This window comes from Carassius carassius, chromosome 44 (assembly GCF_963082965.1).
Source record: "Carassius carassius chromosome 44, fCarCar2.1, whole genome shotgun sequence".
NCBI lineage: Eukaryota > Metazoa > Chordata > Actinopteri > Cypriniformes > Cyprinidae > Carassius > Carassius carassius.
Window position 1 is genome coordinate 9,564,197 of NC_081798.1, and position 21,468 is coordinate 9,585,664.

At 39.0% G+C, this 21,468-nt stretch overlaps 3 protein-coding genes across 3 annotated transcripts; 2 read left to right on the plus strand and 1 right to left on the minus strand.

The window, feature by feature from the left end:
- Positions 1-1,247: 1,247 nt before the first annotated feature.
- On the minus strand, positions 1,248-4,466 carry LOC132126632 (transcription factor MafB-like). Its single transcript, XM_059538008.1, has one exon. The coding sequence runs from the start codon at positions 4,236-4,238 to the stop codon at positions 3,303-3,305; it is 936 nt and encodes a 311-aa protein (XP_059393991.1). The 5' UTR covers positions 4,239-4,466; the 3' UTR covers positions 1,248-3,302.
- Positions 4,467-7,080: 2,614 nt separating this feature from the next.
- On the plus strand, positions 7,081-10,738 carry si:dkeyp-97e7.9 (DEP domain-containing mTOR-interacting protein). Its single transcript, XM_059538007.1, has 9 exons — positions 7,081-7,341; positions 7,495-7,673; positions 7,832-7,955; positions 8,529-8,707; positions 8,901-9,110; positions 9,987-10,106; positions 10,247-10,317; positions 10,401-10,505; positions 10,607-10,738. Exons 1-9 carry the CDS (start codon positions 7,259-7,261, stop codon positions 10,730-10,732), a joined length of 1,197 nt encoding a protein of 398 aa, XP_059393990.1. The 5' UTR covers positions 7,081-7,258; the 3' UTR covers positions 10,733-10,738.
- A 1,774-nt stretch (positions 10,739-12,512) lies between these two features.
- On the plus strand, positions 12,513-19,945 carry LOC132126630 (activity-dependent neuroprotective protein a-like). Its single transcript, XM_059538006.1, has 4 exons — positions 12,513-12,888; positions 16,478-16,590; positions 16,702-16,791; positions 16,890-19,945. Exons 2-4 carry the CDS (start codon positions 16,483-16,485, stop codon positions 19,584-19,586), a joined length of 2,895 nt encoding a protein of 964 aa, XP_059393989.1. The 5' UTR covers positions 12,513-12,888; positions 16,478-16,482; the 3' UTR covers positions 19,587-19,945.
- The last annotated feature ends 1,523 nt before the right edge of the window (positions 19,946-21,468 follow it).

Consider the following 21,468-nt stretch of genomic DNA (forward strand, 5'->3'; position numbering starts at 1 on the left):
CTTCTATGCATTCGATTGCTGCACCACTACATAAAATTTGTCCAGAATTTACGAAACCAAGACAATTCACTGATTTAACGTGCTTGTGAAACCGTAAATCACAACACCACAATAACTGTCATGGCTCCAAACACAGAAACAAGTGGACATCCTGAGCGGAAACCACCGACCCCACCGCCGCATTGCATTCCTTCACTTCATCTCCCCTCACTCTCGAACAAAGTCACTTGACCAGACCCCTATTTAGGAAGTGAAAGAGGAAGCCCATATATCCCCGTCCATCCTGACTGCCTCACGGCTGCTGCTGTTCACGTGAAGGGTGAGAGAGATAGAGGACATTGGTATTATCCACAATAAAAAACAGGCAGAAAGCAGGAACAGACCAGTTCTGACCAGACAAGTTCTGCTTGAGAGATCAGGCACTTTTGACTCTATGTTCGGCCAGAGACTATTTAGTGGTCTAACTGAACTTAACTTGATCTTGTTTACAGACAGCCGTTGTATGTACGAAAGTTTTAAAATGTTGAAATTCGAAATGTTCTAAATGGCACAAAATCTTATTATTGTTTTGATATAACTGATAAATTTTACTAAATGCACGATTTTAATAATTATACAATTATAAATAAATTATAAATGTATATTACATCGATACTTATAATGTATATTATATTAAAATTATAAATAAAAATAATTATTTTAATTAAATAATTACAGTTATAAGTGAAATGATATGAAAATGAAAATTATATAAATGCTTAATGTTTTAAAGAATTGTTCAAATTTAAATATCCTAAATGGTGCTAATTTAATTCTCATTTTAATTGAATTAATCTGTGTTATTAAACAGTATTCAGTATATTCACTGCTGCAATTGAATATTATCAATCATAATATATATCATAATATGAAATTCTAATTGTATATTGTAGATTACATTTATGTAATAATGTATATTATATATTAAAAGTACAAAATAATACATTTATACAATTATAAATGAAATGAAATCATATAAATGATATATTTTAAAAATATATAAACATTTTAAAATACACATTTTTCAATATAACTAATATTTTTCATATTTAATATTGCGTTATTGTAGAATACTATTAATAATATTAAAAGATGAATGTAGCTTATATTGTCAATTTTAATATAAAACATTAAAATGAATGTATTATATTATAAATAATATAAACAAATTGTAAAGGTATTAAATGTAATAATGTATACTAAATAAATATAATTGTATTTATTTTATTAGATGACTGTAACAGCAAAATAGTACAATAATAAATTACATTCTTAATAAATTATACATTTATAATTATATAATCTATAAGTTTATAAATGTAATAATAATAATCATCATCAATAAACAGAATAAATAGTTCTTAAACTTAAGTATAACTTGCAGTTGCTGTACAATGTGGCAAGTTGGCAAACTCATACTAAACATTAACACAGTGTGCATGTATATGTTCAATAAATAGTTTAAACCCAACTCATACAGAGTCATAACTACCATTTTACTACCAGAATTTGACAGCCTCTGTTAGTCTAATAATACCAACTCTTTTTGCACTTTTGCTTGTCCATGGTCTCTTCCTGCCTCAGTCTTTCTGGTTTCAGTGACCCTCTGATGCCACAGAGCAGCAGACACCTTGGGCAGAGTGCTGACTCAATACCCCTCCCCCTCGGGCAAAGGCAGAGTGGGGGAAGGAGGGGACGGCCACAATATCTCACGCGCAAGAAAAGGTTGTTACCGACTTTTACAACAGCACTGCTTTTCCAGTGATAAAACACTGTACACAGAGTCTTCCCAACTACAAGAACAGCACAAAATAAAAAAACACCGTCAATGATACAAATGACTAGCCCTATCTACATTTTAAAAAATACATGCATTTGTATGGAGTCAATCGGAACCCGAGAAATTATAAGTGCTTTGAAAAATCCTGAATGAATGTTACTAATGAGTCTTCTGGCACATTAGTCCTATTGATCAGCCCATACAACGCTTTCATAAAAACCATTCTCATGAATGACAAGCTAACCTTGGAATGAGAAAGAGATCATGAAGCTGTTGCTCAGTGAAAAACTGCTTTTGCACCTGTGACCCTGTATTGCACAGGTGGCACGTCATTACAAGGAGGTCAATCTTTTGCTAACTGTTAAGGAGCAGTTGACAACAAGGTCTAGGGTTAAAGGCTGTTTTGCCACACATGTAGTTTGGATCCCGAGAAAAGAAGAGTTGTGTAAAACAAAAATAACAACTAGTGTTTGAAGATCTATTTATGTCAGTGTTGTGAAAGTGTATCGCACTGCTTCACTTTTTTTCATTCGCGTGACTTTAAATCATTTTCGATTCATTACAAAAGTGCAAATGTTCCAACATTGTGGTTTAGAGTGTAGATTACTCATTTTGCTCGTAAAGTTTGTCATACTAGGCTGGCCTTTCCAGCAAATCCTTCGGTGTTACTGGAGTTCGTAATAAAACTATTATTTTCAAGAGAAATCAAAAAACAGTTCAGATGGATAGCCTTTGCTTTCCTCTTAAGGAGAAGAGAGCAAAGCGTATTTCCACCTTGGTACAATCAGTGCTGTGCAGCTCTTCTCCGAGTCTCTCGAGTCATTAGAAACACAGTTGTCTCAGGAAACAGCCGCTGAGCAAGGTCAAAGGTTGCTGCGAGTAGACATACCTGTGAACTGTTGTTTTTTTTTCTTATGTTCTCAGTCTGTTGATGGGTTACATATAAAACATCCATGCTATGTACGTTTTGTGCAAAAACGCAGTTTGAACTGCGTTCTGGGGAAGTGCAAGAAAAATAAGGGAATCCAAATGCTTTTTTTTTTTTCTTAAAAAATTTATTCTGGAGGTAACAATGAAATTCAAATCACAATCGTCTACTCTTCAGAAGAGTTTTGAGGAAAAAATAATACAGTTGATTAATGAAGCAAATTAAAGATATTACAAAATGTTAAAACAAACAAAAATTGCCAAGGCAATGCATCTATTTCCAAAAAGTTCAAATGTCATTTGCATAGCTGAGATGACTGACTGTTGTGAAAACTAGAAGATAAAAGATGCATTATCAAAACCAGCTTGACATGTCAGAGATAAAGTTGAGTGAAAATATAGGCTAAAATACCAAACAACAGAATTAAAACTTTCTCCTCTGCTGACAAAAACAAGGAAGTCTAAGACGGTTTTGCTGGTCAGACCAGCAAACAATTTTAAGCTGTTTTTTTATATTATTAAGGAGAAACTTTATCAACATTAAATATATGCAGAACTATCGCAAAAATTCAGGCGATGAGGGATTTTCACAACAGGGTCCATTGCTCTGGCAGTTCATTCCGACAACTAGTCTCTCGCATTTGAGTTTGTACGCGTCCCTCTCGCGCACCAGCTTATTGAGCTCGTGCTTCAGCTGCTCCACCTGCGTCGCGAGGCTCGTCTTCTCGTTCTCCAGTATGTGTTTCAGCTGAACGCGTTTGTGTCGACACGACTGAGCGTAGCCGCGGTTTTTCAAGGTACGGCGTTTCTGCTTCAGCCGGATAATTTCGTCCTTGCTCATGCCGCGGAGGTGTCGGTTGAGCTCGCGCACAGACATGGACACCAGCTGCTGGTCGGAGAAGCGGCTCTCCGCGCGCTCGCCGCGTCTGTGGTGCGTCTGCTGGTGGATATTATGCGACCTGAGGTGCGTCGCGCCTTGAGGTGCAAAGTCGAGTTGCTGCATTAACTGATCCACGCTTTTGTCGTGCGCGAAGTCGGGATTGTGGCCGAGGTCGGAGTACTGCTGCTGATGGAATTGATGCATGTTTGGTGCGTGGAACTGACCGATGCTCCTGTATCCATGCTCCATCTCTGCCTGGTGGAGCTGAGAAGGGTGTGCATGCATGAGATTGGCACTTAAGGCTTCCCGGACATCCTCGGGTGTCAGTTCAAGGCAGTGGGGATCCGCGTGCTGCGGATAAGCCCCCGTGCTCAGGGTCCAGTAGAGATCTTCAGCACCGCTTCTCTGTCCGCTTGGGCTGAAGCTCGGGGAGGAAGGCACGGAGCTGCACGGGGTGCTCATGGGTGTGCTGGACACGGAGCCTGGCACGTGTACACCGCACTGCTGGATAAAAGAGCGGTCCGGTCCCAAAGCTGCAGCCTCCTTTTTCACATCAAATCTCATGTCAAAGTCACCGTAGTCCAAATTTAGCTGATGCTGCGCAGCCGTCATGATTTCTGCTGATGTTTCAATGAAGCGAACAACTTGTTACTGCGGTTTAGGTTGCATCAATGTTCTGAAAAAACGGTTTAATCGCATATAAAATCGCGCTGGAAGTCAAGACAGCTCTTTTAGCCACCCTCCTAAACGCCTTAGCCAACAGAAAGTTTGCGAGTCGCTTTTTAGTTTCAGATGGTCTCTCGGAGAACAGCGCAGGATGTAGCTGTGTTGAAAAGAAAGTAAATCACGCAGCTTTAAAAGCAGCCGCTCAGCGAGGCCACGCCCTCTTTCCTATCACAGCTGTCACTCTCACCAAAACACGTCCACGGTACGTTTAGTAGCCTACACCAAAACAAATGTCGCATTTTTCATAGCGAACCTATTAATAAAATATTTAATCAAACAAAAACAAATTAACACACTTTTTATTTTCAGTTTGGCGGGGTTGATTGTGATTCTCAATATCGTAGAAAAAAAACTTTTTTTTTTTTTTTAAATAAGCAGTCCATAAATTAAAGACTATATACACGATACTATCACAATATAGCCAGCACATATTTTTCACAGCATGACGACCACTAATAGTGACAAGCATTAGGGGATACACTTATGTGACTGTTATGTCACTTTCCCTAATTGCCATAATAAATTTGAGCAATTAAAACCTGAATATCATTGTAAAATGCACTGATACTCACAGGTGGTGCTATGGAAGGCCACATGATCACTTAAAGTTGGCCTCTCTAGCAACTGTGACCAACAATAATAAATTCAGATCACAGTCATCCTCACAAGACCACCAGGGTAGCACATGACACTAAAATGATTGCTTTAACTCAGTGGTTTTCAACCTGTGATCCGCGGCCTAGCGGGTCGCGGTGGTATTGCAGGTGGGCCGCCAATTACTATTACAAGAAATAATAATATTGTTAATATATGTAAAAATATCTAAGTCATAACATAATAACATCATTTCATATATATATATATATATATATATATATATATATATATATATATATATAATTAAATAACAAAAAATAAATATTAAACTGTAACTTTGGTTCCACTATTCGAGCTCGCTGATTGGTTTAAGAATAAACCACCAATTAATATTTTTGCTGCATATGCTACAGAACAACAAAATCAAACATGCATAAATGGCTGTCAACATGTTTTCTCCTGACTGCTTGCTCCGCTGACTGTCTATCCGCTGCCGAGCTCTGGCTGGATCTGGTTTTCCCGTTTTGCTGAACGGTGCCAGCCCGAGTTATTTTCTGTTCATTGCCAGTTCATTCATAGGGCTGTGCGATTAATAGAAATAGTCATAAAATCACAATTTGAGCGTGCGCGATTTCTAAATGGCTTTATAGCACGATTTTCCGCGGCCCTAACCTCCCGCAGTATGCTATCAGAACCAATCAGAATGCAAGAGAACAGAACAGAACAGACCGGGCATATACCTAACTCCAGGTTAATAGGCTACACTGTGAAGCACAAGTGTCTGAGAGTGCAAGTCTGAGAATGCAAGTCTGAGAGTGCAAGTGCAAGTCTGCAGCCAGACCCTTCTCCTCTCCCCGGGCGAGAGCAGCGTGTATCTGAGCAGGCACGTCTGGGTTTGTGACAGAGAAAAGGGAAATCTGCGTGCGAACAGAGAGATTCGCGTTCGTGCATTATTTGGATGTGCTTTCGCGTTACAATAACGCACTCTCACTGCTGCTTCTGAACTGCTTACACAGACTGTATACGCACTGCAGACGGAGTAGGTCTATGTGTGAACCTGTATAACGTATAAAAAAAAAGCACCGCTACAATTAATGAGCTCTATGAACAATGCATTGCAAAAAAAAAAAAAAAAAAAATCCCTGGACAGAGGATTTATTTATATTTATGTTTTGTTTTTTTTGCCATAAGTCTATACATTTTGTTACACCTTTACTATAGTGATTATTTTGACTTATGTCTGTTCCAGAGACGTTACAACTTTTTGAAGAAAAAACTTCAAAGAAATCGCGATAGTGTTTTATTTTTATTTTTGTCCATATCGCACAGCCCTAGTTCTTTCAATAATACATTTAACAATCTAGCTTCTGAGTACGAAGTTATTAACCCAACAATAGCGGGGTGAGTTATTTTTTTTTATTTTGCAGTGGGCCGCGCAAACATGTGTTTGGTTGTGTGGGCCGCGAGTTGAAAAAGGTTGGGAACCACTGCTTTAACTAAATAACATACTGCAAGCATTAATTAACTAAAATATAATCAAGTTATTAACTATAACAAATAAAACAAAGAACTATGCGCATAACAGATAACAAAAATAAAAAAGTTAGGAAAAATTAATTCTTACATGTTAATCATTTTGGGGAGAAATATGACCTTGACATGTTTTGTAAGAGTCACCCAGCTTAATTTATATATATAGTAGGATTCTCTCCTATTCGCAAACATTCTCAGGAACAAGACTGTGAAACTGTAACAAGACGGTGTAATATAAGTGATAGGCTACTAAAAAAAAAACTAAAGTTAAAATATATCTTTGAACGGAAGCAATTTTAAGATGAGCCAATACAAGTAAAGATGGTATTTGGACCCAAGTCCAAAACTAAGTGATTATCTCAGTCTAAGATTTTCTGAGATCTCGTGGTATGACTGTGTATTTTTCTCTGTTAACTGTTTTACCGACACCATGTGGCCATTATGTGAAGCTGCTGATATGTTTTACAATTTTTACATTTAAAAAAAGAACAGTTAAGACAGCATCAGTGAAACTACCTTTAAAGGTTTTTTTAATTTATTTATATGAAATATATACATTATGTATATTTTTAGGAAAGTCCTGTCACATCACTCAAAACCTAGAACAATGTCTAAAGTGCTTGTAACAAGGATGCAGAGAGGGAATATATTTGTATACACAACATTCACAGTATTGAAGAACTGGTGCCCCAGTCTGCTGAATATTTACTAAACACAAAAGCACCAATAAAGCGAATCAAACAAGTGCACAGAAGCAGAGACTTGACAGAACATCCATGGAGCTGCTGGGAAACATTCAAAGTACAATGATGACAAGACACCAAAAGGCAGAGATAATGATTGCCGGAGAACAGCTAAGGTACGCTATATTAACAAAATTAATCTCACCACACCTCAAAACTTCAAATATTGAATTATTTGTTATAACATTATTCTGTTATACAGTAGGTAGACTTATATTCTTTATGTTTGCATAATAATTGTTGCTAATACAACTATCTTGATTTTGAAGATTGCGGCTACATGATAGCAAGTTGATCAAGGACCGTAGACACCATTTGCGAACATACCCGAATTGTTTTGTGGCTCAGGAGCTCGTTGACTGGCTGATTGCTCATAAAGAAGTGCCTGATCGAGAGACTGCTGTCCCGCTCATGCAGCACCTCATGGACCATGATATCATTCATCACGGTACAATATTATTTAATGTACACCAAATAACAAAGCGGGTGATACAACAAGGTCATGTCTGTTTTCCTTCTCTGTTGACTCATTTTAGGTCCCATTTATTTGACTCTTAATGTTTGAGAAAACAGATTGCATACTTAACCATCTTTTCATCTTTATAGTGTGTGATAAGTGGCCTGTGTTCAAAGATGCCCAATATTTATACAGATTCAGAAAAGATGATGGCACATTTCCTTTCAACATAGAGGTTAAGATCTTCATGCGTGGACAGAGGCTGTATGAACAGTAAGACACTTTCTTGGGAAGTGTAAAATTTTTTTTTAAAACATTTTAAATTTAATTGGATTAATAATATATACCATTTAATATTCTGGGATCAGTAAATTTCTTTAAGGAATTAACACAGGCTTTTGTTAAGCGAAGGTGCAATCAACTGATCAAAAGTGACAGTACATTTGTAATGTTACAAAGGATTTCTTTTTCAAACAAATACTGTTATTTTAAACTTTCTATTTGTCATAGAATTCTGAAAAAAAAAATCTCTTGAGCAATAAATCATCATAGCAATCAACTTTGCCATCACAGGAATAAATTACATTTTAAAATATGTAAAACAGTTATTTTAAATTGTAATAATATTTCACAAAATTACTGTTTTTACTGTATTTTGTTTTAATAAAGGCAGCGAAAGAGACGTTTTTCAATAACATACACAATTTTTACTAACCCCAAACTTTTAAATGGTAATATATTGATAAATAATAAACATTAATCTACATTAATAAATGCAGCAAAATAATTTTCATTATATCACTTTTTGAGACGAGATTTTCAAAATTCATCTGTTGCTTTTCACAGTCTGATTACAAGCAAAGACTCCATCTTACAGCTGAGACAGGAAAAGGGAGTGGCTTATGTCCGTTCTTTCCCTGGTTACATTTTAATTGATTGGCTGCTACAAAACGGTGAAATAGAGAGTCGACGGCAAGGACTGGATCTCTGCAAGGCCCTACTAGAGCATGGTATCATTCAGCATGGTAAGAACAGCTAACTATCACTTAGATTATGACGGTGTGTTTTATTTAGCCATTAGAAGATCTGTTAAGTCAATCTAATGCAACATACCTCCGTATAGAGTGATAACCTCTTGAAGTAACGTTATATCTGCAGTAATTTCGCTCTTTATGCATTGCCTTGTTGAAACAGTCCACTCTTCATTTCACTTTGCAGTCTCTCTGAAGCACCACTTCTTTGACAGCGGGCTGCTGTATCAATTCTGCATTAACTTTAGCTGGCGGCGCCGTCTTTCTGAACTGTTGCATGAGACAGAGAATGAAGAGGTTGAATGTATAACACAACAAAGCCAAGAAGACCAGGCTGGCAGTCCCTTCACTATGCACAAAACTTCTCCACCTGAAGGCAACAGTGACTTCTTATCTGGTAGTAAAATCAGTACAAATACTACAAAGATATTTCAGTGCTTTGATATGGAGTGTTAGAGCTTGAGAGGTGGTGCTTAGGCAAATGGCCCAATTTAACCAGAGGGAGTTTCAGCACACTAATTGCCTGGCCAACCCCTCTGGAGTAATGAAAGCAATATGAAGTTAAGTGCCTTGCTCAAGGGCACAGCTGGGATATCACAGCATAATGAGCTCAGTAACTCTTCATTTTCGTGGACATCCATGTAACCTGCAACCTTTGTGTCAGCAACCTAGCTCCTTAACCTAGGGTTTCTCATTATTTTATTTTACACTAAAGGCTCCTTTTCATAACCCCAAACTACTCATGGACCCCCTGACACATGACAAAATCTAATACAAGACTACCCATTAGGCCAACATAACCGTTTGAGCAAATTACTCATATATATTTGTAATTACTAATATAATATAATGGGGTCAGTATATGACTTTTTTTTTTAAATAATAGATTTATTTAACAGTGATGAAGGAAAAGTGATAGTAAAGAAATTGTTATAAAGGAAATTAAGCAGCAAAATTGTTTTTCGACACTGATAATAAGACATATAACTCGAGGACACAAATTAGCAAAATTAGAATGATTTCTAAAGGATCATGCAACACCAAAAACTGGAATAATGGCCGCTGAAAATTCAGCTTTGCCACAACAGGAATAAATAACATTTCAAAATATATTCAAATAGAAACAGTTATTTTAAATTGTGCTAATATTTTACAGTATTACAGCATAAGAGACTTCATTTAAAAACATTTCAACAATCATCCTAAAGTTTCAAACGGAATTGTAGATCAATGTATAAACTTGTAAATAAGCTTTTCTAATTTATAATCACAGTTCAACCTACTTTGGATGGACGGTGTGGAAGTTTGACGCACCAGCAGCATAGTTCTCGTGGATACCCGCTCACTGCTTCTCTTACCGTTGCCCTTGCAGTACGATGCAATCCCACATCAGGTTATTATAGGAGCGCATTTGCATGCTTTTAAAAATCTATAAGAGGCACAACTGTCAAATTCCAAGAGACAAAGTATTCTATCAGTTTTCAAATTCTGATCATAAAATGTGGGTGTAATTTGTATTATTATTTTCGACAGTGCTGAAAAGATGTGTAACCTGTGAAGAGCTGTTATCTCCAGGTGCTCCTTATGTAAAAAGAGTTCTTACGGTAAGTCTTGCAAACATCATGCTTAGTTGGCCATGAAAAGAACAATGAACTACAGTTTGTTTATGTGAGTTTTATCATTAAAGATCCTCGGTGATGCCCTAGGCTGGGGCTTTGTAGTGCGTGGAAAATCACCTTGTTATGTTCAGGCTGTGGATCCTGCAAGCCCTGCTGCAGCAGCAGGAATCAAGGTGATCATAACACGTAAACACAAACACAGTTGCTTACGCAATAAAAATGTTGAATCCATCATCAGCTGGCCTCCAATCTTTTTTTTTTTTTTTTTGCTTAGGTTCGCCAGTTTGTGTGCCGAGTGAATGGATGCAGTGTGCTTCACTTAGACTATCGTACTCTTTCAAAGGTGGTGATGACTGGACCCCGTGTTGTTACTTTGGAAGTCATGGAACCACTGGATTAATTCAGTATAGGTTGTAATTAAATACATTTTTGAAATAGTGTTAAAAAAGTGTTAATCTTCATTGCTCAAAATGTGAAGGAATATTAATTGTGGGTATAACACTGTTATACAAACATGTTTGAAAAATAACCAAGGCATTTCAATAAAAACCTTTATGTGGAAAGACAGTGATGAAAATTAGAGAACAGTAACCACTAGAGAACAAAATGAACTTACATCAAACATTTTGGAAGGCTACCGCTGTCAAAATATTAGTAGGAATTGTAGGCCACAGGATATCTCTAGTTTCCCACACTTCGCTGGTGTAATCATCTTCTTTCACTCTCTTCCATAGCTAAGTAACTGGGTTTCTTTGGTTTAGATTTCTGAGACAGTCATTTCATTATTTCAGTGTTCTTGGGTTCATGGAACTGCTTTACCTGTTTTGCAGTGTAAAGGGGGCTTTGTCTTGCATGAAAATTGCAGGCTGATTGAGAGATGCTTGCAGGGAAAACACTGCAAGTTGTGTTCCCTGCAAGTATGTTGCTAAATGAGGTTCTGATAAACATTTGCATTCATCTTGCCATGTAGCTATACGAGGCACAACTCCTGCTGCACAAAACATCCCCCACTGGGTTCAGTCTTTCCACAGTTTGATGCAGAACATAATGTTTCCCACATGACCAAAATAAATTAAATTTGTTTTCATCACTAAAGTGAACTTTGAACCAGTTCTTCTTGCAACAACTTGCTCCTCAGCAAATGTGAGTTTAGCCCTTTTTTTCTCCTAATGATAGACTTTGTAACTGCAGAGAGCATTTTAAGTCTGATTTCTCTTAAATGTGCAGAGACAGATCCATACCCTGTTCATCACTAAACTGGCAAGCAATTCCAGCTGCAGTGTTGAACCGATTCCCCATAAAGAGTCAGAATTAAATTAATTTATTAAAAATTTGCTTCAAAACTTATACTCTTGTTAGGGTAACTTAGGACTAAACAGTGGGCTTGAAATGTATTGTAGGTTGTTCTCTAATTTTGATCTCCACTGTATGTGCAAGGCAAGAGAGAACACGGTGTCATATACAAAAATACAGGAACCACTTTGGTTCAAGATTATGGGAAAATACAGCTAATTTTTAAATCATAAACTTACCCTCATTCATTTATGTTAATATTGGACTGGCATATGACAGCAGTCTTGGATTTGACACTACCACCTCCAATGTTGATGACATTTAACCAGTAATTTCATTATCTCAATTGATGTGTAATGCTGCGTTCCAGGCAGGTTTTTGAGCCCGTAAGTCACGATTTCAAACCACGACTCACGTCTTTATAGCGTTCCAGGCAAGTCACACCAAACTTCCTGAGCGCAAGCAATTGTAGCTAGATTATTAATTTTATTGCAATGTTATATTGTCCTAAAATCGTTTTTTTAACGTGCACCACTTGCGTAAACACTGCATCCATAGGCAATATTATCCGTAGAGGCTGTTTCGCAGGCTATGTGACGTCAGAGTTCGTAACTCGGAGTACATCTATCTAGTACGAGTTCACGGGTGGGAAGTCACGGGTTTGACTGCTGTTCCAGTGCAGTTTCACGGGTAGAAGGTTGGAAAAACACGGGTTACGGGTTGCCTGGAATGCGGCATAAACCCAAACGAATAAAATTAATACAAGAACAAAATCTACAATTCTTTCATGAATCGATGACTTAAACCTACCTGTTACTTGTGTGGCGGTGATGAATCTTCCCCAGACATCAGTGTGACCACTTTTGAACTATACACAAATATATGTCATTTCCGTTTGCAAGCGTCGGCCATTTTGAACAGGCTGGGCTAGTTTGTGGAAAGGAACAGTCTCAGAGAAAAAAAAGTCTGTTCCCTGCCCCGTGTTTGTACTGAATAGAAAAAACAGTCTGTCCAAGTCGTTTATTAAAGAACAAGTCCATGAGGTCGACAGAAACTGCCCAGTAGCCTGTGTTAATCCAGCTGATGACACATGGTGCGGATTCTCAGGATGAGTTGCCGAAATCCACCGGCGGCGGCAGCGGCGCGAAGGACTGCAGCATCTGCCGAATAAACCTCAATCCGTCTCTGTCTTCTCACCCTAACTCTTCATTGGCTCTGAAAGCAAAGCGCTCAAATTCCATGCGAGACCGTAAAGTAAAGCAGGTAATGTGTGATTATAAACGTCTGCTTTTCTTTCTTTGGCATCGCTGCTTTTGTGTGGAGTTCAGTGTGGACATTAAACATTCAATATGGCTAAGCTAACGCGCTAACTGCTTATATGTGCAAGGAGTAACAATTGTTTTGTTATCGCTAAACTAAGTTCGTTTTTAAATGAAATCATACATTAGAAGCAATTCACTCTCACTGGAAAGTTGGTACATGCGGCAAGGCCAACGCCAGCTCAGACTGTCAAAACAAATGAGGTATTTTTTGCTGAGCCTATCAAAAAGGCCTGCTGTGGCCTGTATTGTCTATTGCAGTTGCATTTATAAGAAAAACAGTCCCGGCTGCAGTTGCTGCATGCATGCATTGTGCCTCAGAAGTCAGGTTTATATAAGAGTGGTTTGTTTACATTCTGTAAAATCTATCACACCATTGACCTTTTAGTGCTGCATGTGTAGTGTTCATTGCCCATAACTGATTGATATTGGCTAACTGTATGTCAAAGGATGAGTATGTTATTAAGGCTTCTGACAAATTTAGATCTAGATTAATTTGTTGTTTACAATAAAGTATTTGAAAGTGCGCAGTGGCATGCACTAAATGCAGAAAAGATAAGTGAACTTTCCAGGTGCTTGTGGAAGAAGTGTGTCTTCAGCTGCTTCTGATGTGATGTCTCAGCAGATTTTTTTTTTTGAACAGGGTTTATTTTGTTTGGGCATTGCATTCACATTTACACACTGTGTTTTGTAATTTTCAGAACATTTCTTAACAATTAATAGTATTTTTGTGTGTGTGTGTCTGTGTACATTTGGGGGAAGTCGTGGCCTAATGGTTAGAGAGTTGGACTCCCAATCGAAAGGTTGTGAGTTCGAGTCCCGGACTGGCAGGAATTGTGGGTTGGGGGAGTGCATGTACAGTTCTCTCTCCACCTTCAATACCACGACTTAGGTGCCCTTGAGCAAGGCATCGAACCCCCAACTGCTCCCCGGGCGCCGCAGCATAAATGGCTGCCCACTGCTCCGGGTGTGTGCTCACAGTATGTGTGTGTGTGTTCACTGCTCTGTGTGTGTGCATTTCGGATGGGTTAAATGCAGAGCACAAATTCTGAGTATGGGTAACCATACTTGGCTGAATGTCACTTCACTTTCACTTTCACTTTCATTAAAAAGTTTAATATGGTTGTATTGTTTAAAAGAATAGTGGTTAGTTCACTCAAACTATGAAAACCGTAATCATTTACGTTCATGTTATCCCAAACCCATAAGGCGTTAAAAATAAATAATTTTAATGGATCTGAGTGATTTCATTTCCTCAACTGAAAATCAGTTCACCTTAAGTTTTGACAATTTAAAATTGCACATACATAGAGCATATTAAAGATAGTAAACGGAAGCTGAACCGTACTTGCTGGACACCTGAAAAACAAACCTCAATGGTTCTTGTGAAATGCTCAAACCATGCTAAAGTGACAAGGGCAAACCTAATTTGTTTTCATCTTTGAAGCAAGTACTGTTCCATTTACCATGTTTGATGTGCTCTGTGTATGTGCATTGTTCACAAATCTAAATCTGTTCATCATATCAAGCGATCATGTCTATTCAGAAGACTTGGATTAACCATTCAGTTACTTTTACAAACTATTAATGACCTTTTTTGAAGCACCAAAGTTTTGCCTTAATTGACTTTCAAAGGAGTTAAAAATACCTCTGTTACTATTTCAAAGATGAACGAAAGGGTTTGGAGTGAGTGAGTGATTGATTATATTATTTTCATTTTTGAGTGAAAGGGTTAGTTCATCCAGATAGCAAATTTATGTAATTAATAACTTACACTGATGTTGTTTAAAACCCGTAAAACCTCCGTTTATCTTTGGAACACAGTTTAAGATATTTTAGATTTAGTCCGAGAGCTCTCAGTCCCTCCATTGAAGCTGTGTGTACGGTATACTGTCCATGTCCAGAAAGGTAAGAAAAACATCATCAAAGTAGTCCTTGTAACATCAGAGGGTCAGTTAGATTTTTTGAAGCATCGAAAATACATTTTGGTCCAAAAATAGCAAAAACAACGACTTTATTCAGCATTGTCTTCTCTTCCGTGTCTGTTGTGAGAGAGAGTTGAAAACAAAGCAGCTGGATGAATCGTTTTAAACGGTTCGCATCTCTAATACACATTAATCCACAAATGACTTAAGCTGTTAACTTTTTTTATGTGGCTGACACTCCCTCTGAGTTCAAACAAACCAATATCCCGGAGTAATGCATGCATTCAAACAGTACACTGACTGAACTGCTGTGAAGAGAGAACTGAAGATGAACACCGAGCCGAGCCAGATAGCGCACAATAGACTGACTCGTTTACGAGTGAAGAACTGGTTGCATCAGTTCTTTCGGACAGTTCGATTCAATAAACCGGTTGAAGAAAACGGTTCACCGGTTCTTTTGCGCTCGACGTATAATGGCGTCATTTGCAATGATTGCCCTTGATTCAAGCCTTCGTTTTATCCGCGCTCATAACATTAGCACAGAATCAGTTCAGAATCAATCACCAAAAGAATCAGTTCAGTTCAGACGCCCTGTGTGTCGGTCTGCTTCATGCTGAATCACACATGCGCAGTATCATCAGCTCCTCGGTTCACGAATCGGACACGTCTGACAGAAACGGTTCTTGACTCGTGAATGAGTCAATGTTTTGTTCGTTACCTAGCTCGGTGTTCATCTTCAGTTCTCTCTTCACAGCAGTTCAGTCAGTGTACTGTTTGAGTGAATGCATTATTCCGGGATATTGGTTTGTTTGAACTCAGAGGGAGTGTCAAACACATTAAAAAAGTCAACAGCTTAAGTCATTTGTGGATTAATGCGTATTAGAGATGCGAACCGTTTAAAACGATTCAGTTCGATTTGGTGAACTGAATGATTCGTTCGCGAACCGGATATCCAGACTGCTTTGATTTGAACTCTCTCTCACAACAGACACGGAAGAGAAGACAATGCTGAATAAAGTTGTCGTTTTTGCTATTTTTTGATCAAAATGTATTTTCGATGCTTCAAAAAAATCTAACTGACCCTCTGATGTCACATGGACTACTTTGATGATGTTTTTCTTACCTTTCTGGACATGGACAGTATACCGTACACACAGCTTCAATGGAGGGACTGAGAGCTCTCGGACTAAATCTAAAATATCTTAAACTGTGTTCCAAAGATAAATGGAGGTCTTACGGATTTGAAACAACATGAGGGTAAGTTATTAATTACATAAATTTGCTATCTGGGTGAACTAACCCTTGAACTATCCCTTTAAAATTGTTTAATGTGATGCGCCCTCCCATGAGGCTCATAAAAGCTGGTGGCAACATGTTGTTATCCCTGTACCCCTGTTCTTTAATTGAACACCTGCATTTGTGGAATAATTTAATTATGGCTGACTGCAAATAACATTAATAACTGAAAATCATTGCTTTTTTATGGTGCTGCATCTATACTACATATAAGTGCATAACAAATCTATATTGGTCTGCACAACATGGGTAGAAAATGCTGAGTGAAATTTGACCAATTGGGAGATTAACTAAAATCTTTTTTTTTCTTAGAAGAGATGTTTCAACTTCCAGTGAATAACCTCACTCGGCTGAGGAAGGCCAGGAAAAAAGTCAAGACACTGCTGAGTGACATTGGCCTTGACTACTGCAAAGAACATGTGGAGGTGATTATTCTTGAACTGTCATTGTGTTTCCTAGTCATAGTGAACATCAAATTAAAAATACATCTGTTGTTTTAATGCATACACTTAAGTTACTTCCTGTCCATCCTGTAGGACTACAAAGATTTCAGCCCCAGTGATTCATACATGAAACAATTTTACCTTGACATTTGTATGTGGGATCCATCCTGGACAAAGTCACAGGTATGTCCCCCACAGCCACTGCAACAGAAGTCCTCAAAGCAAAATATTTCGCATTGCATAAACATTTTGTAATATTGCTTTGTTTTCAAATGTTGCAGGACTACAGAACAAAGCAGTTTTGCTGCTCAGATTGCCAATTTGCTTCCAAGTATTTCTCTGCCTACAAAAACCACTTCCGCAATGTTCACAGAGAAGACTTTGAGAGCCGAATCCTTCTTAATTGCTCCTATTGCACATACAGTGGGAACAAAAGGACTCTGGAAACCCATGTCAGGCTCTTCCATATGCCTCACAATATGGTGCGTCAGGGTGTCGTCGGCCCTCACGGAGCTCCAGTAGGGGTTAGGGACGGTATGCGATTAGACAAGCCTATGTTGGGCGATCGAAAGGAGCTCGCGGTGTACTACTGCAAGAAGTGCACCTACCGAGATAGACTGTACAACGTGGTGCGCAGGCATATTTACAGGGAACACTTCCAGCATGTGACTACACCTTACCTAGGAAGAAACTCAGAGAAGCAAGAAAACAGTGTAGAGGTCCCTGGTAACAGTCATGGGATTCACTGCAAGAGCTGCCACTTCACACCTCGTTCTTATGAAGCACTGGTCCAGCATGTCATTGAGTTCCATGAGCGCATTGGCCATCAAGTCACTGCTATGATTGGGCACACCAATGTCATAGTACAGAGACCCCAGGCGAACATAATCCAAAGGGGGATTGCAATCACTCCTGGTGTGCGTCCTCAAACACCTCAATTGAATCGCTTCAGCATGCCCAAAATGGTGGGGTTACCTGTCGTCAACCATTTCAAGCAAACTCTTGCAAGCAACTCCGTGCCTGGTCATGCAGTTCGCGTTACAATACCTGATAAAGCTTTCGTGTCTGGTGCGGTGTCCCAGTCACATACAGGAAAACACCTGGGCGGTTTTGGAGTCCATGGTGCTACACATCTTAATGCCCAGTCAGCTTCTTTCTCCCCCTCACTGAAGAACCTACCTCTTTCATCTGTGCATGCTGCTACTTCCACACTGACATCACTGCAGGCCAAGAAAGCAGCAGCCAATGCTTTGAACACCTCACAAACACAAAAGTGGAAGATTTGCACCATCTGTAATGAACTTTTCCCTGAAAGCACATATAGTGCTCACTTTGAAAAGGAACATCAGGCGGAGAAGGTGAGGGTGATGGCCAAATACATCATGAAGATTCACAACTTTACTAGCAAGTGTCTGTACTGTAACCGTTACCTACCCAGCGACTCTTTGTTGAACCATATGCTAGTGCATGGGCTGTCATGCCCACAATGTCATTCCACCTTTCACGAAGTTGAGAAAATTGTAGCACACAAGCGTCTGGCGCACCCTAATGAACCAGGGGATCCGCCAACTGCTTCTCCTCTAACATTCGATCTCACACTTCAGCAAGGAAATCCCAAAAATGTTCAGCTTATTGTAACCACCTACAACATGAAAGAGACCCCTGAAGCCTCTTCAGCTGCCAGTCAACCACCACAGAACAGCGCCATGGCTAAGCCTGCAAAGATGGCTGTAAAGCAGCCAGATACGCAAACTGATTCTGTGGTCCGAAACATGTCCCAGTCTTCTGTGTCACAAAAGAAAGAAGTTGGGAAAACACTCTGCCCACTATGCTTCACTATTCTCAAAGGTCCCATCTCGGACGCCCTAGCCCATCATTTACGGGATCGTCATCAGGTTCTCCAAACGTTGCACCCTGTAGAAAAAAAACTAACCTACAAGTGCATCCACTGCCTGGGAGTGTACACTAGCAACATGACTGCTTCCACCATCACACTCCATTTGGTGCACTGCCGAGGTGTTTGCCAGACCCCTAAAGGCACCAAGCCTATTATGCCTGGACTGCGATCACCTGGAGCTGGGTCTCTCAAACGTGAGTTAGTTACCCCAGATGCATCTGACCCCAAGAGAAGGAAGATGGTAGACCAGTCTAGGTATTACCCTACAGGCTTTGTTGAGAAGCCAGAGGAGCCGGTTGTGTTGGCACTGGATCCGAAAGGTCATGGTAACGAGTCCTACGAAGCACGCAAAGCTTTCCTTACAGCGTATTTCAATCGCCATCCCTACCCTTCCCAACGAGAGATCGAGAAACTTGCTGCAAGCCTCTGGTTGTGGAAGTCCGATGTTTCAAGCCATTTTGCCAACCATCGGCGCTCATGTGACCGGGACTTTGTCACCCGCAAACCTGCTGTGTTACTTGGCTTTAACATGAGGGCAGTAAGCCAGCTCAAGCATGACATGAGCTTTGATTCAAGCTGGCTGTTCGAAGTCAATGATGATGAAAAAAGCGCATTCTCAAGGACCTCAAAATTTAAGCTGAAGTCTCCTGTTGGTTTCTCTGCAGACTTTAAGGGGAAAATGCTGCCATTGAACACTGGACAAAGTAGTCTAAGCAACTGTGCCTTCAAGCCATGCCCTGGATCATCCTCAGAACCTATTGCCATTGACTCTGACAGTGATTCAGAGCCAGAAGTGATGCTTAATAAAAATCCCAATCAACCAACTATGACGATAAGGCCTTTGGTAGGTCAGTCCCACACAAAAGGGACATTGCTGCGAGAGAGCTTCCGTTGCGAAAGAGATGTCAGGGCAAGCAGAAGTTCTCCCAGAGTTGGGCCAAAAAGTCTAGATAGCTCCGTTTCGGGTTCCAGTCCTGACGAGGCGACCTGGTCAGGCAGCATGTCTTCTGAAGAGAGCCACTACAGACCAGCAGGACGATTCGAAGTGAAGGGGAAGAAAGTTGGGTTACTTGGTAGATGATGACTTTTGGTGATAGTTCCCTCTCTGTCTGTCTATCCATGCCCAGATTTGTAGGTCAGAGCTTTTACCTCACATTTTGCTGACAGTGAACAATATGTTATGAACTGAGTCTGAGCAGTTACACAGTCTTACTGGAAGTGCTGTTTACTCTCTAACAATTCTGCTGTCAAAAAGCGGGAAAACTAATATACTGTGTAATTGTTTTTTCCAACCGATCCATAGCCTTTGGTGAGTTTTTCTTCTTTTTTTGTATACTGTTTTCTGTATTTAATCATACACTTGTTGGAATTGTAATGAAATTGATAGGTCTATTGTTTTTTCCCTGATGAAATAAAAAAGGCAGTGTAATTCACAATCAAGTGCTTGGGTGTTTATTTTTTTGTTGTTATTTTATGTTGTTGTTGTGAAGAAAAGCTGAATAAAATTATTAAACTATTATATATTATAAATAATATATCACTCAGACCACTATTTCAGTGCAGTGTGAAGCAGGTGCTGTAATATTTATTTGAGCTTCTGAGCATTTGGTTGTGCTCAATTAGTATTAGCGTCTCAGCAAATAAACATCATCTGTCCTTTTAAAATAATGTTTTGTTTATTTTAATCCTCATGAACTTCTCAGTTGTGACTTGACCTCTTATCTTGACTGTTGTACTTGCACCACACTGCCCTTAGAGGTCACTGTCTGTAAAACCAATGTCATTCATTAATACAGATTATACAGGAGTCAGCATTTGAAGTGGATCAAAACCTTTCATCAAAGTTGGCGTTTTTGATCCACTTCAAATGTTGACCACTGATACAATGATGCAAATATGTTTATTGCAGCTACATCTTTAAACTAAAAGTCAACTAAAAACCTTTATTTACAGTAGTCTTAAAACCGGTTTACAGTCATGTTAGCCTGACAAATGCTTTGTAGTTTATTTAAAAAAAGCAATGATGTCTTTGTACAGACACTTAGTTACATGATTAGTATGCTATCATTTTGAGACGTATTTTGCAGAATTTAGATTGTGTTAATGCATTCATGGAGGGTATGGTTGCTCAAGATCTTTAAATGAATGGATGTCCATGAGTCTGACAATGTGGGACGTGCACTGATTCAATAGAATTTTGATAAATGATTTGGTAGTGGACATGTAACATATGGGGTTTGTATTTGCAAATATTAGAGTGAGGGAGGAGAGACTGAGACATGAGAACTGTAACGGATGTCGTTTTGAATTTGCTCGACTGGTCCTGTGGTTGCTAATCTCTTGCAGTCATTTGTCACCATTTCCCCAATACATGGTTGTCCGTCCCAGCAGATAAACTAAGTGAGGACAAAACAGAAAAAAAAATAGATACCCACCTGCCACTCAGAGTTTGTAAGGTCAACGTTTAAAACATCTTTCATGGACACATCATATCTGTAAAGATTGTTTTTATTTGTCAAACACTTGATATTTATGCAAATGTCTGAGATGAGAGGGATTTTAAAAGCATGTATAAGTAGTGTTAAGATTCAAGATTGAACGTCTGGTGAATTAGGCAAGCATTTGCAAACTGTGAATTTTCTTAAACCATTTCTGATTAATGAGTCAGCAAGGGGTAAGGTTTAGGTGGCGTCCCCAGATGTTCATGGTTCCTCGTGAGACGTGATCTCTTCCTCACACTTGCACATGACTAATGATCAATCATGCAATTATTTGCCCACAGTATACACAAGTATGCAAATAATTATGTATTTCTAAAACTGCCCCATGAAGTATGCTAGTTTATTTTAGGGCCTTTTTCGGAGGAACAAAAATTGCAGGTGCTTGAGTTATGTTTAAGATGTTTTCTCAAAGATGCAACCGCCCACCCCTAAGGCAAAGAGAAATATTTCAGAGATGCTTTA

Bases quoted from the DNA above. Each gene is read 5' to 3' on its own strand.
- LOC132126632 (XM_059538008.1), bottom strand. From the start codon at position 4,238: ATGACGGCTGCGCAGCATCAGCTAAATTTGGACTACGGTGACTTTGAC.
- si:dkeyp-97e7.9 (XM_059538007.1), top strand. From the start codon at position 7,259: ATGGAGCTGCTGGGAAACATTCAAAGTACAATGATGACAAGACACCAA. The intron at 7,956-8,528 runs GTAAGACACTTT...TGCTTTTCACAG, and splicing joins GGACAGAGGCTGTATGAACA to TCTGATTACAAGCAAAGACT. The intron at 10,506-10,606 runs GTGATCATAACA...TTTTTTGCTTAG, and splicing joins CTGCAGCAGCAGGAATCAAG to GTTCGCCAGTTTGTGTGCCG.
- LOC132126630 (XM_059538006.1), top strand. From the start codon at position 16,483: ATGTTTCAACTTCCAGTGAATAACCTCACTCGGCTGAGGAAGGCCAGG. The intron at 16,591-16,701 runs GTGATTATTCTT...TCCATCCTGTAG, and splicing joins ACTGCAAAGAACATGTGGAG to GACTACAAAGATTTCAGCCC. The intron at 16,792-16,889 runs GTATGTCCCCCA...CAAATGTTGCAG, and splicing joins CATCCTGGACAAAGTCACAG to GACTACAGAACAAAGCAGTT.